The sequence below is a fragment of the Mauremys mutica genome, chromosome 1 (genome assembly GCF_020497125.1).
Source record: "Mauremys mutica isolate MM-2020 ecotype Southern chromosome 1, ASM2049712v1, whole genome shotgun sequence".
NCBI classification, from domain to species: Eukaryota; Metazoa; Chordata; order Testudines; family Geoemydidae; genus Mauremys; species Mauremys mutica.
This window is the reverse complement of record NC_059072.1, coordinates 222898019-222914339: the sequence shown is the minus strand read 5'-3', so window position 1 is coordinate 222914339 and position 16321 is coordinate 222898019. Positions and strand designations below refer to the sequence as shown.

Sequence of the window (16321 nt, the reverse complement as noted above, 5' to 3'; positions counted from 1 at the left end):
CACTATTCTTCTTTTGGGGTTTGTTGAATAGAAAAAAAGGATGCACTGGAGTAGCTTTATGTGTACATTTTTTTCAAGAATGATAAGATGTGTCAAGAGAACCATAAGATTGTAAAAAGAATGGTTTAGTTTTGCATGGATTCCTTCTAAAGTCAGGCCAAGAGGGATTTTTTGTGAGTGAGTATTTTCCTCTGGTCTGAAACAGAACAAAAACAAAAATAATAGAGACTATCCAATAAAATGAAATTCTGAAAAAAAGATGTTTTGGGCTAACTGAAACATTTTATTTGGATAAAATCAAAACCTTTTCATTCTGATTTTTGCTTTAAAAAATAATTTACATAATACAACATTTTAAAAAGCAAAAAATAATTTAAAAACGGAAAATCAAAAAGTTCCATTCAGAAAGTGATCAACATTTTTCCATATATATATATATTTTTTTTGGAACACATTTTCCTTTAAATTGACATGCTTCTGCAAAATGTTTTGCTTTTGTGAAACTGGCATTTTCTGATGGAAAATAGTTCTATCAGAAAGTTTCTGACCAGCTCTAGTTCCTTCCACTGCTGCAATAGATATAACAATTGATAGACTTATGTCTTTATCTTCTCATGGTCATATTAGTTATGTCATATAGAAGTCTGTAGAAAATTATGGCAACGTGTAACACACAGTTTATGACAGTGTATTGTAAGGTATTGATCTGACTGGTCTGTGGTTTGACTGGCTGATTTCTCTCTGGGTACATCCACACTGCAATTAAAACACAGTGGCTGGTCAGTGCCAGGTGACTCTGGCTCGCAGGGCTCAGGCTAAGGAGCTGTTTAATTGCTGTGCAGACATTTGGGCTCGGACTGGAGCCTGGGCTCTGGGAAGCTGCAAGGTGGGAGGGTCTCAGAGCTCAGGCTGCAGCCTAAGCCCAAACGTCTACTCCACAGTTAAGCAGCCCCTTAGCCAGAGCCCGAGTCGGCTGGCATGGGCCAGCCACAGGTGTCTAATTGCAGTGTAGACATACTGTATGTCATGATGCTTTAGACAAGTAAACCGGGAAGCATGAAGCATGAAGTGTAGTATCCATTTTATAATATAGCAATGATGTGCCTGTTTGCAGAATCACAATTATATGGTCTGAGGATGAAAAATAACTACAATTAGATTTTACTGGAAAGTTCATATTTCTGCAATATTGTACAATTCCGAGCTATGTCATTGACTTCACTTGTGTGATAAAATTTGTTATAAAAATGGGAGCTGAGACACTGGATGAAGTAGAGGCCCCACTGATAAAAATGGGAGCTTTGCCATTGACTTCAGTGGGGGCAGGATTTCATCCAGTGGCTAAGTCTATTTTAAACAAAATTATAAAATAAAAATATAGGATGTGGCAAAAAAAAAGAAGCCATTGTTAGTCAAAAACTGATGACTAATCTTGTCACCCTTTTTGTCTCTAAACATCTTCATGTCAGTTGTTTTGATCCTTCTGAGTTCTGAAGTCTAATAATCTACACGAAGAATAATTTAGAACAATTATGATTTTTATGCTGTTAAATATCAGGAAGTAGCCGTGTTAGTTTGTATCCACAAAAACAACAAGGAGTCCGGTGGCACCTTAAAGACTTATTTGGGTATAAGCTTTCGTGGGTAAAAAACCTCACTTCTTAAGAAATTATGCCCAAATAAATCTGTTAATCTTTAAGGTGCCACCAGACTCCTTGTTGTTTTTATGCTGTTAAAGTAATTTTTCTCTGAAAAATGTAAAATCTTCCCCAGCAAGTCATATTCTTGTGTATACTCAGAGTCATATTTGAATACTTTAGTTACAAATTAGGTTTTTCTGCTTTTACTCTTATTCACACTGCACAGTCAAGATAGTTTGGGGAGTAGGTGCTGGATTCCATTCTAGCTCACAGGTCATTACATGAATTGTCTACTATGGTCTAACTGCAGTGTTAAATTCTGCCCTCGGTTACTCTTGTGAAATCCCTTATTCTCCAATTTCCAGCTATACAAATTCATCCTGGGATCTGAGAGTCAAGCTGTGTTATTCGAAAAAGACTCTGTAGACTATATTCTCAATCACATATGTGCAACCCCATTGGCTAGGATGGCTGCTGCAGAGTGATGTGCAGGTGTTAGCACTGTAAAATAGTGCCATTTTAGAGGAAGAAGCCAAAGAAGAGAATGTAACCTGAGTCTCAGAATAATTACATGCAAAACAAAGTACACAGCCACACTGTTAGGCAAACTACAAAGACTATAACTACATACCCTCTTGGGTTGAATCTTCCTTTTTCCTATTAAGTGAATGATATGCCTAATGTTGCATCTTTTTGAGATTCACTGACTGAGTGCCATTCGCTGGATGACGTGACTACAGGAATTGGGTTTCTGCAATACTACCTTTAGCTGAGGGACAAGAATCAGAAAATGTAGTGAATTAAGCAGAATAAGCAAGTGTGGACAAACTGATGTGAAGCAATACATCCGTTTTACTACTCTCACTTCTTGCATTTGTGTCCATGCTATGCTACAAATACTGCAAAAAGTATATTTTTCTCAAAAATGTCTTTTGGTTTTTAGGTCGTAAGTATGACAAGAATGGGAATTTAGACCCCTGGTGGTCCACTGAGTCTGAAGAAAAATTCAAAGAGAAGACCAAATGCATGATTAACCAGTACGATAATTATTATTGGAAGAGAGCTGGCCTAAATGTATGTAACATGCCAGTGGCTGAAGTCCCTGATAGTTTACTTATTTTTTCATGACTACCAACCTGTTGGAATGCTACAAGTGTATGGGCTATTCATAACAAATGCTTTGAGATGAAGTGAGCACATTTGTTTAATTTAACTTGTTTGTCAAAGTATTAGCCGAAACAAGTTACAACAACAGACTCTTTGTTGAGAGGGTTAAACTGCTTCTCATAGTGAGGTCAACAGTGGAGGCAGTGTGAGTGGGTGAAGCCAAGCAGCAGGAGAAGTCCAATGGGGTTGTATGTGTTAAATGCCCTCTGATGGCGGTGTCAGCACAGAACAGTGATTGGGACTGGGTAGTGGCAGCTACCATTTTTTGTAAAGAAGAAACTAATAATGTGTTTTAGATCCATTTAGCAATCCCACCCAATAAATCAGAAAATAAATTAACATTATAATGTGGAGACACAAGCTACAGCTTATTTCCCATTCAACTCTTGCTATTTTTTCCATGTACATGTGGACATGTTGCAGATCAAATGAATCAAATACTAAACAATCATTCACAGCAACTGCAGGGTTGAAAAAAGAAATAGAAATGAAATGTGTGTATTAGCTATCAGAAGCATGGGGCTCCTCTGAATATGTGCAGGTTTAAGCTGTAAGTTTCTTGAATGAGGCATAAATAGGGACCCTGGGTATGGAATTCTGGCCCCACTGATATAATTTGCAGAACTCTCATTGACTTCTATGGGGCCAGGATTTTAACCTCATTTCTACAGTGAAATCCATATCCTTAAAACCCAATTTCTACCCCCTGTATTCACATTTCAAAAGCAGAATTAACTCACCTGCTCTTGCACCTCCTCACAATAAGTTGTTAATAAGTTGCTTGTTAGTAGTTCATCAGCTGAGTGATAATGATGATGTGCCACTGACCACTCAGCAATCCAATGGCTCAAGTTTGCAGTGCTGGATATCAGCGAATTTATCAATAAAATATCACCAGCTGTTTGTTAATCATCTCTGCTGCCACCATCATCACCACAAGAGAGGTATCACTTAAGACACAGAAGATGTCGTGGAAGAGCTGCTGGAACTCACACACTCATTCCATGCTGATGCTATTGGCCAATCCATCAGTCTTTTGCTTTCTGGAGGTCCTGACTGTGGTTAGGAGGATTTGGACCCTCCCCATCCGTGAAGTTGTAGGAACTGCTGCTAGTGCACAGTCATGTCAACTACAGGACTTCACTGAGGTGAAGATATTTAGTTCTTCCTTTCCTGTGAAGCATCATATTGCACTTTAAGATAGGGTCCTTTTTGTTATGTTTCAGGGCGTGCGCACACACAGATTTCTTTATTTCTTAGAATTCAGAATGATGCACACAAACCCACACAGAGAGAGACAAAGCAGGCTGCTCCTAAGGCAGAGGCACAACTCTCCCAACTTGTTCTAGGCTAGCTTTTTCCTGACTAACTGCTGCTCCCAGATTACACACTTCCCTACAGAGTCCTCAAGCATACAAGCAGGAACAGGAAACTCTTTCTCCCCACTCATAAGGTGATAGTTTGCAATTCCAGCACAGTCTTCTGTACACCACAATTTTGAACAACTTTTTTTTTGGGGGGGGGGAAGGGGGAAAGGAAATCTGATGTTTTCTCCTCTTTTATTGGAGCTTCTGTTTGAAAGGATGGACATCCAAAGATTTCTTTCTTTCCTGTATATTTTACATCTTTAGCACTGATAAGTTATGCAGTTTATCAATATGGGATCAGTTTACTTTTATCAGGTATCTTTTCCTCCCCAACTCCCCTTTCAATTTGAAATGAAAAGGTCTCCAAAAAGGTGCTTAATGAAAGAAGTAGATATGGAAATAGATATAGTTTCAGACTTTGCCAACACCAAAGAGCTCTGGGGTTAAGAAATTCACTTGTTCTCCCATCACTATCATGATCCCTTTTAGTCACAACAGTTTTAGCTATCTGATCCAGAATCCATTGAAGTCAATGGAAAGACTCCCATTGTCTCCAAAGGCCTTTGACTAGACCATTGTGCCACTGAAATTTAGGACAGGGCAAATTATCAAATTGTTGCTTCATACCATTTTATCAGCTGTTGGTTTGGAATCATATTTTAATTAATTTGATTCTAAATTTGATCCTTGGTTCTTAACATGGCTATTTTAGTATAAAAAGTTGGAGGAAAAAAATAATGAATTACCAATTCAATCTGATAACTCAAAAACCCTTATAGGTCTGGTGATAATAGATAGTGATCTACTCCACAGAAAATGAGAGGTTCTTTCAAATGATATTAAATGTTGTAATATCAGGATATTGGGTTTATCAGCATTTAGATGACGCAGATTTTTGTAACATTTTTTTATGGTTGCTGGAAGCAATATTAGAAAAAAGAACTTGAACCTTCTTTCTAGATTTGTAAAAAGCATTTTGTACACTACCCATTTCAATTCTCTCCTGGACATCTACTTTAAATTTTACTGTTTTATGTTATACTTTGATAGTTACTGCCACTCCAGTAGTAGATAAAGAAAGTTATGTGGAGAAATAAATGTAATTTGTCAAATAAGAAGAAAACTTTGCAAATTCCCAGATCTAACTAGAGCAGCACAGACATGGATGGAAAAAATATTGATACTCAAATCAAATTTCATAGACCAGATTCTCAGATGCATTGTTTCTGCTTCATGCCACTTTGCCTTTGGGATCTAACCCTAGAGCCAGAGTAATTGCCCCCAGGAGAATACAGAGATGGTATGAGTATAGGTTTGATTTTTCGCATTGGAAAGCAATTTTCATCAGAGCTATTCATTTACACTAGCTGAGGATTTGGCCTATAACCTCTGTTTGATTTTTTCCTGTCTGTATATACAGGTTGGCCTTGAAATGCAGTTTAGAAACAGATCAAATGAATTCTGTTCTTCCTTTCTGCCAGGTAAAAGGGAAGAGGACTTTGTCAGAAAACATTGCAGACAATGGAGGTTTGCGAGAGGCTTTCAGGGTAGGTGTAAGATTCCCAATGGTGATGCAAGACCATGCGTACCAACGTCAGGGAGCAGATTGTTAAAAACCAGGGCACAATCCCCTAATTGCTTGTGAGTTCTAAACTTGGATCTCACTAACCAACTGCACCAAGTGCAAGCTTCTCAGGCACTTTAACAGCCTTAACATGGAGTCACAAACCGTTCCCTTGGATACTCCGGTCTGTCTCACTAGCCAGGTGAGTGTCTCTCTGTGACAGATGGCCTCTTACACCAAGAATCACAGCAATATTCAGGTTAATCCTAATCCCAAAGAGCCAGTCACTTACCCCAAGTCAATTGCGTTTTGGGTTTCACACCAAGACAATGCTTTGTTGCCAATCCTATAGTAAACTATCTGAAGAGTAATTAAATAGGGAAAGGGAAAATAAGGAATTGTTTACAAGGTTAAAGCAAGCAACATAGACACATGAATTATTACAAATTTAGATTTCAAAAAGATAATATAGGCTGCTATAATCAGCAAGCTTTATTTGACCTTTAGGGGTAATCCCAGGTTAAGCAGCTGAGGATCTTTTGCTTATGTGTAGAAACACCTTCCATCCCCAACCACAAGTCCAAACAACATAGAGATACCTAGTTACTTTTGGTTGTTGGTTTTTTTTTTTAATTCCCCTCCTGCCATGTGCTCTGAGCTGAGAAACTCAGCTGATGGGAGGAGTCCACTTGCATAACTCATTGTCTCGGGGAGGAGAGCAGAACAATAATAAGAATCTTTAGTCCTTTTGCTGGCAACTCCTCATCCAGATGTGGGGAGTTTCCAGTTGTAAAATCCACCCAATCTAGTATCAATGGGCCTCCTCTTTCTGGAGGGGCATAACCATTTCTGTAGAAGAGCAGGTCTTCAAACTAATTAATGTCTCTCTCCTGTATGGCAATTCATACAGTCCCAGAGGCTCACAATAACCGCTCACATATTACATTACAATATGGAACACAGATATTACAAGTAAGATTAATGCATTCAGCAATTCACAAGCATTTGATAGAGACTAAACACTCTTATAATTCAAACACCTGTTTTATCAACATTAATCCACAAGTGATCCAGACAAATTCCAGCTATGTATCTGTAAGTGTCCAGTTGAGACATGGGGACTTTGGCATGAGCTGGCACCTGGCATGCCAGTGTCAGAGTGGGCGGCTGTTTTATTTCTTTGTGCTTGGGGAAAAAAAATGAAACACAGTATTGTAAAAACTGCTGTTGAGCTCTGTATCTACTGAACAGTCCTCACTGTACCTCTCTAATCAGGCCTATAGGAAATGGATTGAAGAAAAGAGGAAAGGAGCAGAGGAGGCTTTGTTACCAGGCATTGAATTCACCCACAATCAGCTCTTCTTTCTCAGTTACGCTCATGTGAGTACTAGAAAATGCATTTTCAAGTTGATGTATCCACTAGGTTGCTCTACAATCTGCTTGGTTTAAAAACAACACCCCCACCCTCCCCAACCTTTTCTCCAAAACAAGAGATTTTAATGGGTTGAATAAAGACTCCTTTTTCTAAACTTACTAATTTTTTTCTCCTTCTCCCACTGTATCCTCTCAAGGACCTCACTCATCTTTCATCTCATCCCCAAACTTTTGTGCCCCCTTTTTCTTTGCAACTTACTGGCTCCTCTACCTTTCCCACTGAAATGATTCCAGCTCTTGAATGTAGTTGTCACGACAGCCATATCCCTCTCTTGTAAACTCTTCCTCTCAATAGCCTTCAAGCTTTCATCCTCTTTGCCAACTTTTCAATCACTTCCCCTTCAGTTTCCCACCTGTATAAGCCTTTGTAGGGTTTCAGCGGTTTGACAGTCTGACTTCTGGAGCCCCAGACTGCTGTAATAAATGCAATGGGTCTTAAGTCTGGTATATTGGGCATGTGTTCAGTGAAACCAAATGGTGGAGGAGAGAGAAATCTTGGAAAGTTTGTTCACTTTATCTGCTGTACATTAAGATTGCCTTCTGGTGCCCTTTGTATATTCAGCGCACTTTTAGAAAAGAGGCATCGGTATGGACATTAAATATCCATGAATTCATCTTATTTCATACAAAGGATTAGGTGCTCGACCAACTCACAAGGTCTGTTAGGTGTACAGGGTATAATAGAGAAGTGGTTAATTCAGTATTTGTCTATATTGTCCATAACTCCCTTTGGGGGCACTCATAATTGGGTCAGATATTACCTTAAGAGTTAAAAATTAAGGGGCATTAAAGGAAACTTGGAAAATACATCAGGAATCAGTATTGAAAATAATGAAGTAATGTGTTAAGTAATATCTACAGTTGCTAGGGACAAGAAACAACATTATATCACATCTTTAATGTATACTTTAGAGGTTTAAAACCAAGAAGATTCACCGTGGTTAAAAGGGAGGGGAAAGAGAGTTCCAGATGGTGCAGCACAAGACAAGAGGCGACCCTCAATTACAGTGACTCTCAAGGGAAAGGACAATCAAGGAAGTTAGGATTAGATGAGTTAAGTGAGCAGATGGGGAACAGCAGTGGCTAGAGACTTGAATCCCTGGAGAGTGTTTGAAAATCAGAGTTGTTTTAAATTAGATACAGAGATGACTAGGAAGCCAGTGGAGGTGAAGGAAAATGGGTGTGATATTGTTCCTGCCCATCTCATGTATACTATAGTAATACATGTAGCAGGGTCAGCTAAATTTTGAAAAATGTGTCCCCCAAACAATGTACGTGTTTGTCTTTTCTTCGTTAGGTGAGATGCAATTCCTTCAGACCAGAGTCAGCAAGAGAGCAAATCTATACTGGAGTTCACAGCCCTCCTCAATTCAGGTAGAGTAAATAATGTATCTGTCTAAGGTACACAGCCATAAATAGGGCGGGGCAAGAAGGGCAACTGCCCAGGGTGAAGAGCTGGTGGGGGCGCAAAAATGGGGCAGCACACGATCAGGCCCAGCTGCGGCAGTCTCCCTCCCCCCCCCCCGCAGGATTGAGCCCTGCAGTGTTGGCCAGAGTCCATGGGCATAGTTGGGGGTGCCGGGGGCATTGCCCCCCCAAACAGAGGCCCAGGTTGGAAGTGGAGGAGGTGGTATGGAGCTCGTGCTCATGCCTCTGCAGCTGGACACCGCCTCCTGGGTCCTAGTGCCAGTTGTCTTCCCCTTTCTACGTTTGGTGGCTGCCCTGTATGGCCACCATCCTGTTTTCTGTACAGTGGTAAATGCCCATGGGGGGCATATTGGGGAAAGGGGGTGAGGTCAGGGAAAGAGGCAGTGGGGAAGGAAGGGGATGGGATAGTGCTGGGGACGGAGGGGAAGGGGAATGAGATGGGGAAGAGAAAGGAATAGGGCATGGGGCAGGGGGAGGGGGATGTAGGAGTGGTGGGAGGGGGCTGGGGATAGGGGATGTTGTGGGGAAGAGAAGAGGATGGGGAATGGGCGGTGGGAAGCAGGAGCCCCACATGCAGCATCCCCTTGGCAGCAGCTGGGGCTCCCCTGTTAAGCCAGCCCATCCCTCCCCAGCACTGGCAGCCCACCTTCAGTGGATACCCCTGCCACAGGTACCTCCTCCAGCGCCCCCCAAATACCCTCTCCAGCGCCTCTTCCCCTTGGCAGAGTCCTTTTTTTGGGAACTTGAAATATGGTAACCCTAGGGGTCGCTCCATTCTCACAGGCTTGGTTTCTGGAGCTGGCGGGAGCAAGTCCGCCCTGCCTGCAGCTGCCTGTCCCCCAGTGCTTGGGATGGGCTCGGGGCTTGCATGGCTGAGCTCAGAGCTCGGGCTGCGTGACCGCGAGCCCGGCTGCCAGAGGCTGCTGGCTCAGGGAGCAGGGCAGAGAGGGCTGCCAGGCAGCCAACCAGAGTGCCAGCTCCCACAGCATGGAGAGCCAGGGGCCGAAGCAGACCAGGTGGCTCCCAATAGTTTTGATTTGCCAGCTCCTGGCAGGAGGCAACGGTTTTCAACCTGTAGGGCACATTGCCCTAGGGAGGTGCACCCCACAGTGTGAAAACCTCTGTGCTAAATGGGAGGCAGAAATCTGGGGAGATACATGAGCCCGTGTGCTACATCCCCGTCCACACTTCACTTCTAGGGGTCTGGAACAATTTTTATAGGGGGGATGCTGCTGATGGAACCTATGGAAACCATGTATTTGGTGTTTGTTATTACTACTTCAAGCCAGGGGGTACAGCAGCACCCCCAGCAGCCTGCACCACTGGTGCAAATATGATTGTTTGCCCTGGCACTAAAATGCTTAGTTACGGCTCTGCTAAGGTACCTACAGAGACAACACAGTGTCTAAGTGCAGAAATACAGGACATTGAAAGAGGTAAAGGAATCAGTGCAAAAGTGGGCGCTGCTTTCATTGTTCTAGCATTTATTTATTTGTACTTGAATATTTTTATTATCTCCACTTCCATTATTGGGGATAGGCTTCTGCAAAAATGTGGGTTTTGCACCAGTCTTGGAAAGTGGTCTAGATCTTTTTCTGATCTCCTGTGGGGGGTGTTCCATAGTCCAGGCCTAGAATCTAAAACAGGTTGTTTGCCTCTGGACTCTGTGAATCTCAGGTTGGTCATGAGGACCACAGTGGTTTTGGGCAAAAGCATTCTCATCTGATGTTATCAGGTTATGGAACAAACTTCCAGGGAAGATGAGGTGAATCCAGAATCTGACCATATTTAGGAAATGCTGAAAAGCCTTCCTCTTTCAAAAGGCATCTTTTTACCATAAGACTGGCACTCAACAGTGACATCCCTGTGAAATTAATAAAATCTGACAAATCAAAACCAATAACCCTACCTCAAGCAGTGGTTTTACCTCAAGAAGGGAGATGTCCCAGAGATTCCACTAGAGACTTTGTTATTGCTATCAATTTTACATGGAAGGTCTCAGATACTTTGGTGAGGGATGGCAATATAAAACCCTACAGATACATGATTTCATCCTTGAATAGTCTTTCTTCACTATGTACTGTTTGCCATTAGTTATATTTGTTAACTGTAACTGTACTTTCAATAATTAGCAGTGGCTATTCATTTACAATAGCTGTGTCTCAATTAAGTGGCTGATACTGCAAGCAGAACTTGAAGTGACTTCAAAGTTTCTAAATGCAGGCCCTGAATATGTATCTGATATCTTAATGTTTACTGACATTTTATTTGCAGCCTAATAGTATATTGTAGTTCTCCCCACAAAACTGACCTTTAGGCATTTTTTGCACTGCAAGTATCACTACCAAGAGAAAGTCCAATCAGTGTGATGGGAATTTCTTTTCCACCATGCTGAGCTACATTGAAAGACTGATTGTATGCAACGGAGAAGTGAAGTGCTACTTCACTGCAGACTCAAGATGAAAGAGAGACATGATTAATTGCTTAGTAGATACATTTCTACCTTTAGCCCAGACTTTCACTTATTTTAGTACCATTTCAAACTTCATATTAGTAAGTATTAAGAGGCTAAAAAATACTAGGAGTAAACAAAATGTAATTTTAGCAATGGTAAAATAATCTTAGCTGACATCATGAAATAAAGTAGGTCAGGAAAGAGCAGTCAAGAACTATGTGCATAGAGAGAGGGAACTATTGTCTCAACTGGAGGTGGTCTCTTCAGGTTGGGATGTAGACATTGCCAGGACAGTGTAAGGGAGTCTGTATTTCTGTTTTCTGTCCTGCACTTTCAGGGCTGGCCCACAACATTTTGGCACCTGAGGCGGGGAGCTCAAATAATGCCCCCATGTCTCCTCACTTGGGCAAAAATTTTGAAAGGTCTCAATTCTGCCTTCTTCCTGTTCTACTCCTCTCATGGTACTGCTCTGCTACCTACCCCAATAAAGGAGAACTAACAACTTAAAATGCCTTGTTCAAAAATTTTAAGTAACACTTAACTTTCAAATGCCTGAACAGCAAATGTAACTTTTCTTGTCTGCATAGTAAACACTGGTATTTTTATCTGTTTGAATAATCAAAGTGGCGCTTTCTGTGCCTTCTTGGTTGCAAAGATCTGAACTGCTTCCTGAAGGTCCACAGTCTGGGCCAGCTCATGCTCTATTGAGATGGTTGCAAGGCCGACCAGCCTCTCCTGTGTCATTGTGGAGCGTAGATGTGTTTTTATTAACTTCAGCTTGGAGAAGCTGAGTTCTCCACTGGCAACTGTTACAGGAAGTGTTAGAAGTATGTGCAGAGCAACAAAAGCATTTGGAAAGAGAGTGATCATCTTATTTGTGCACACATATTCCAGAACAGCCTTTGGAGTTGATCCTGCTGAAATGTATCTTGAAAGGGCTTTCAGTTCATCACCTAAATCACTCGCATTAATATCGCGCATGTCATCGTGTGTCAACACTGTCTCTAGTGCCCTGCATTGCTGGTGTAGGTCTTCTTTGGGTATAGTGAGGAGTTTTGGAATATTATACAACATCTCAAATATACTGCTGTGTTCCTTGAGCTGCATGAAACATTCTTCAACTGACTGTATTGCACAATCTAGCACCTGGTTAAAGAATTCGACTTTGAATTGTTGTTTGGGGTCTCTTATGGGATTATGCCGTGCCTCATAATCAAAATGTCTTCTTCTTTGGTGACTCTCTTGTATTCTTGAATGGGTGGGAAAATAGCTTCAGTGTAAAGTTCCTCTGTCAACTTCTGTGCACTCTTCAGAACATTTTGAAATCCCTCATCTGACCAGTAAGACTGTAGGTATGACTTTGCTTTGTCCAGTTGTTCCATTGCTCCAGCTATATCAAGGTCAACACGTTGGAGTCTCTTGCTTACAATATTTATTTCAAACAGTATGTCATGCCACTACACTGAGCCACACAGAAATTTGAAGTTATGTATGTTTCTAGTGATTCCATTTCCCCCTGCCACTGTTCTCCCATGAACAGTTCCTGTCATAGCATTATCCTCCATAATGGCAACTATGGCATCACCTATCTTCCCAATTTGGTGTTTGATTGGCTTTTATCACCTCCACTCAACTTTCCCATCATGTGGCACTCAGTGGTTTCAGTGTCAGAGAGGATGTTCCCAGATGTTGCTTCAAAATTTGCCATTGATGAAAAATACATAGATGCTTTGAATTATATTAAAAAATTCAGCAGCCTCACTAGAAGCTGATGCTGCATCACTGACCACCAAGTTCAATGAATGAGACAAAAAAAGCTCGAGGGTTTAACTCTCGGATCCGTGTCTGCATTCCTGTGTTCTTTCCTCTCATGTTGGCACTATTATCGTAGCCCTGACCTCTCATGTCAGCGATTGCAATTCCCGTATCTTCCAACTTTTTAAGAAGCACATTTGTCATACCAGCTCCTATAGTATCATCAATGTCAATAAATTCTAGAAAATGCTCTCTGACAGTCACCATTGCAGGGACATTTTCACTAGGTTCCGTTGTTATTACAAAATGCACCATTAAAGTCATTTGTTCCGTATGGCTGATGTCAGGTATGCAGTCCAGAATAACAGAGTAATATCTTGCTGACTTCAGATCTGCCACAATCTTCTGTTTGGCGTTTTTTGCCAATAACTGTATGTTCTCATTCTGAATTATTTTTCCAAGGTAGTGGTGTGTGTACATTTCTTGGGTGGTGACTCTTCTTAGATGCTCCTGGAGTACAGCATCAAACTCAGCCATCAGCTCCACAATTTCAAGGAAGTTTCCATTGTTTGTCACATACAGCTGATCTGAAGTGCCATGCAGTGCTAGGTTTTGGGTAGCAAGCATTCTCACAATGGCAATGAACCTTTTCAGAACATTTTGCCAGTAAAGAGACTCTGATGCAATCTTCTCTTGATGCTGATCATCTATGGTGGCCTTTAACCTTAGTCTCATCTCATGCTCTTTCCACCTATGGAATGCTCTCTGATGATTTGCTGCCTTCTCCTGGCACGCCAGATTTCTAGCCAGATTTTTCCAGTCCTTTGTTCCTGAAGAACCCAATGTGGCTGGAACATTAGACTGGAACATTAGACTGCAGCATTCTGGGTTTTTGAGTACATAAGCCATGGCCTCTCCACTTTGTCACCACTGGGGATTTCACACCAGTAATGTGTTGGATGGAAACTTCTATTCTCATTGTCTTTGGGGAACATGAAGTTTTTCACTTGCTGTGGCCCATACAGTACAAGGAAGTCCCTCAGGCTACTGCTCAAGTGGGTCCACAGTCCTGGATCATCTAGATTTAAGGAACTAAACTCAGCAGCTGCTGTTTCTTGTTCCTCCACCACACTCTTCTCTGATCTACACTTTTCTTCAGGAATGTGCATGTATACATCCATTTGAGATGGAGATATGGATGCTGCACTCTGACTACCTGGAAGATCAGGCATCTCCTCACCTCTCACATCCTCACTGGGGCCAGAAGCTCCTTCCTTCTTAGATAGAAAAGCTTCCTTTGCTTTCTTTCTTTTTCTGAATGCTGCCCCAGAGGGGCGTTTTCTTCTTTCATTCATGACTGCTGTTCTGTGTCAGCTATAGTGGCTCTCAACACTCAATTGAAGGGGACAAATAAGCAAGCTGGTAGCAGGGCCTGAGTGAGGGAAGATATCAGCATCTTAAGGGCCTAACTGGCTCCTACTACTTCAGTTGACTGCCTGTTCTCCTCAAGTGGGAAGCAGGGAAGCAGCAGGAAACAGGAAGCTCCTTGAGAAGCTGGTGTTAATCAGTCCAGGCTCCTGGGGGTGTTAGAGAGGTACATAAGAGGCTCCTCCTCCTCTCTTTCCCTGCTGCTCCTGCTGCTTTCTGTTATTCCCTCTCACCTTTTCTCCTGCCTGCCTGTTATATCTCTTGTGCCCTCCTTCGTCCAGCACAGCACTCCACCATCTCTGTGCATCTAGAGCAGAGAGAATACATATGCACCAGCAACCGACACAATTTTCTACACTCTGGGTCCTAGTGGTGCCCCCCCCCGAGTCTGGCACCTGAGGCGGCTGCCTCAGTTTGCCTCATGATAAGGCCAGCCCTGTGCACTTGTCTGTTGAGTGATAAAAGACAAATTTCATTCCACTAGCCTGTTAATCTGGCACCTTTCCTGAATGCTATGAGCTAGATTTGGACACCTTTACTTTGTAAAATAGCATTTTATTCTACAAAAGCCCCCTGACTTCACTGGAGTTTCTTGCAGAGTGAGGTCGTTCTCAATGTTTTGGGTAAAACAATGTTGGCCCTCTGTTAATTTAGAGGAAAACTTCCCTTGAAATTCAAAACTTTTCCAATGCCTGAGAATAAAGAGAACAGAAAATGTAACTTCCACAAATAGAAAAAAATCTGAAACTTGAAAGTTCAGCAGAATCTGCAGGATCTGGGATGTGTAATTTCAAATAACTCAGATGTGTTTTGTTTCTTTCTTTAGAGTTATTGGTGCAATGAGCAACTTCGAGGAGTTTCGTAAAGCTTTCAATTGCCCAGTAAATTCAACCATGAATAGAGGTTCAGAATCCTGTCGGCTATGGTAGATGGTCTTTTTAAATCCGGTGCCAAGAGAGTTTTTTTTTAAATTTATATATATATATATATATATATATATATATATATATATATATATATAAACACTGCTGTTTCTGAACTCTAACCCACTGCTACAGCTTCAGAGCAACATTCAGCAATATAGAGAGGTTTTATTTTTTTAATGCATCTTCATCATCTGGCTAGGTGACCTGCACAGATCTAATCATTGTCTGTTTATGGTTTGGAAGCTTTAAAAATTGGACAAGAGAAAGGAGAGGATTCAGGGAAAAAATTGACACTCCATGATTGGATTGCTGTTGATGGATTGCTGCCATTACTCATTTTACTTCCTGATTTATAGTTTAGCAAGAGCAAAATGGTAAAATCCAATTTTAATCTATTGCTTTGCAGGAGGGCTTAGCAAAATGTTCCCATACAAAATTCAGTCCTTCCAGATTTCTTTAGTTCATGAGAACTGCTATGTAGCCAGCGCTGATCTCCTGTGCAATACAGCATTTTGATAACATGCATTGTCATTGCACAGCATGCCATAAATGATTTTGCATGATGTTAAGACACTAGATCTTATATAAATTCAATTTAAGAAGTTAGATCAATGCCTGAGGTTGGAGTAGCTCCTCATTGTTTCCATCCACATTGACTAAACACAAAGATTACTTGTCAAATCCTGGGCGTTCTTCATGAGTGCCTTAATACAGATGCTCTCTGACTTACGCAAGGGTTCCATTCAGGAATGCCTTGCGTAACTCAAATTTTGCATAAGTTGGGAACGTTTACCCGACAATTACCCCCCCCCCCCACAAAACAACAAAAAAACAACCAAACAAACAAAACACCAGTTTCTAACTTCCAGAACTTTTTCCGTAAGGCGTCTGTAGCACCATATGGCGAAAATCCATGAGTGGAAATGGGGCTAGGGCAGGGAATCCCTGTCATTGGGAAACACTAGAATAACTGCATTATTATGTGTAGTCTTGATTCCTGTACCTAACAGGCACACATTTACACACATGAGGTGTATTTCACTCTTGTATACAAGGCCTGAACAAGGAGGCTGCACCATTCACATCTCATGAAAGCTCCATGCACTACCTAAGTCCCACTTGAGCCCCATGGGCTAGGGTTTCATGAGATGTATGTG

At 41.5% G+C, this 16321-nt stretch overlaps 1 protein-coding gene across 1 annotated transcript in view; it reads left to right on the top strand.

Annotated features, from left to right (window-relative positions):
• Positions 1-15187, top strand: part of PHEX (phosphate regulating endopeptidase homolog X-linked) — a 132251-nt gene extending 117064 nt beyond the window's left edge. The window contains exons 18-22 of the mRNA XM_045020797.1: positions 2584-2714; positions 5656-5721; positions 7014-7118; positions 8470-8546; positions 15065-15187. Of these exons, the coding sequence (XP_044876732.1) occupies positions 2584-2714; positions 5656-5721; positions 7014-7118; positions 8470-8546; positions 15065-15167 (482 nt within the window). The 3' untranslated portion in view covers positions 15168-15187. The remainder of the gene's footprint in view (positions 1-2583; positions 2715-5655; positions 5722-7013; positions 7119-8469; positions 8547-15064) is intronic.
• Positions 15188-16321: the final 1134 nt, after the last annotated feature.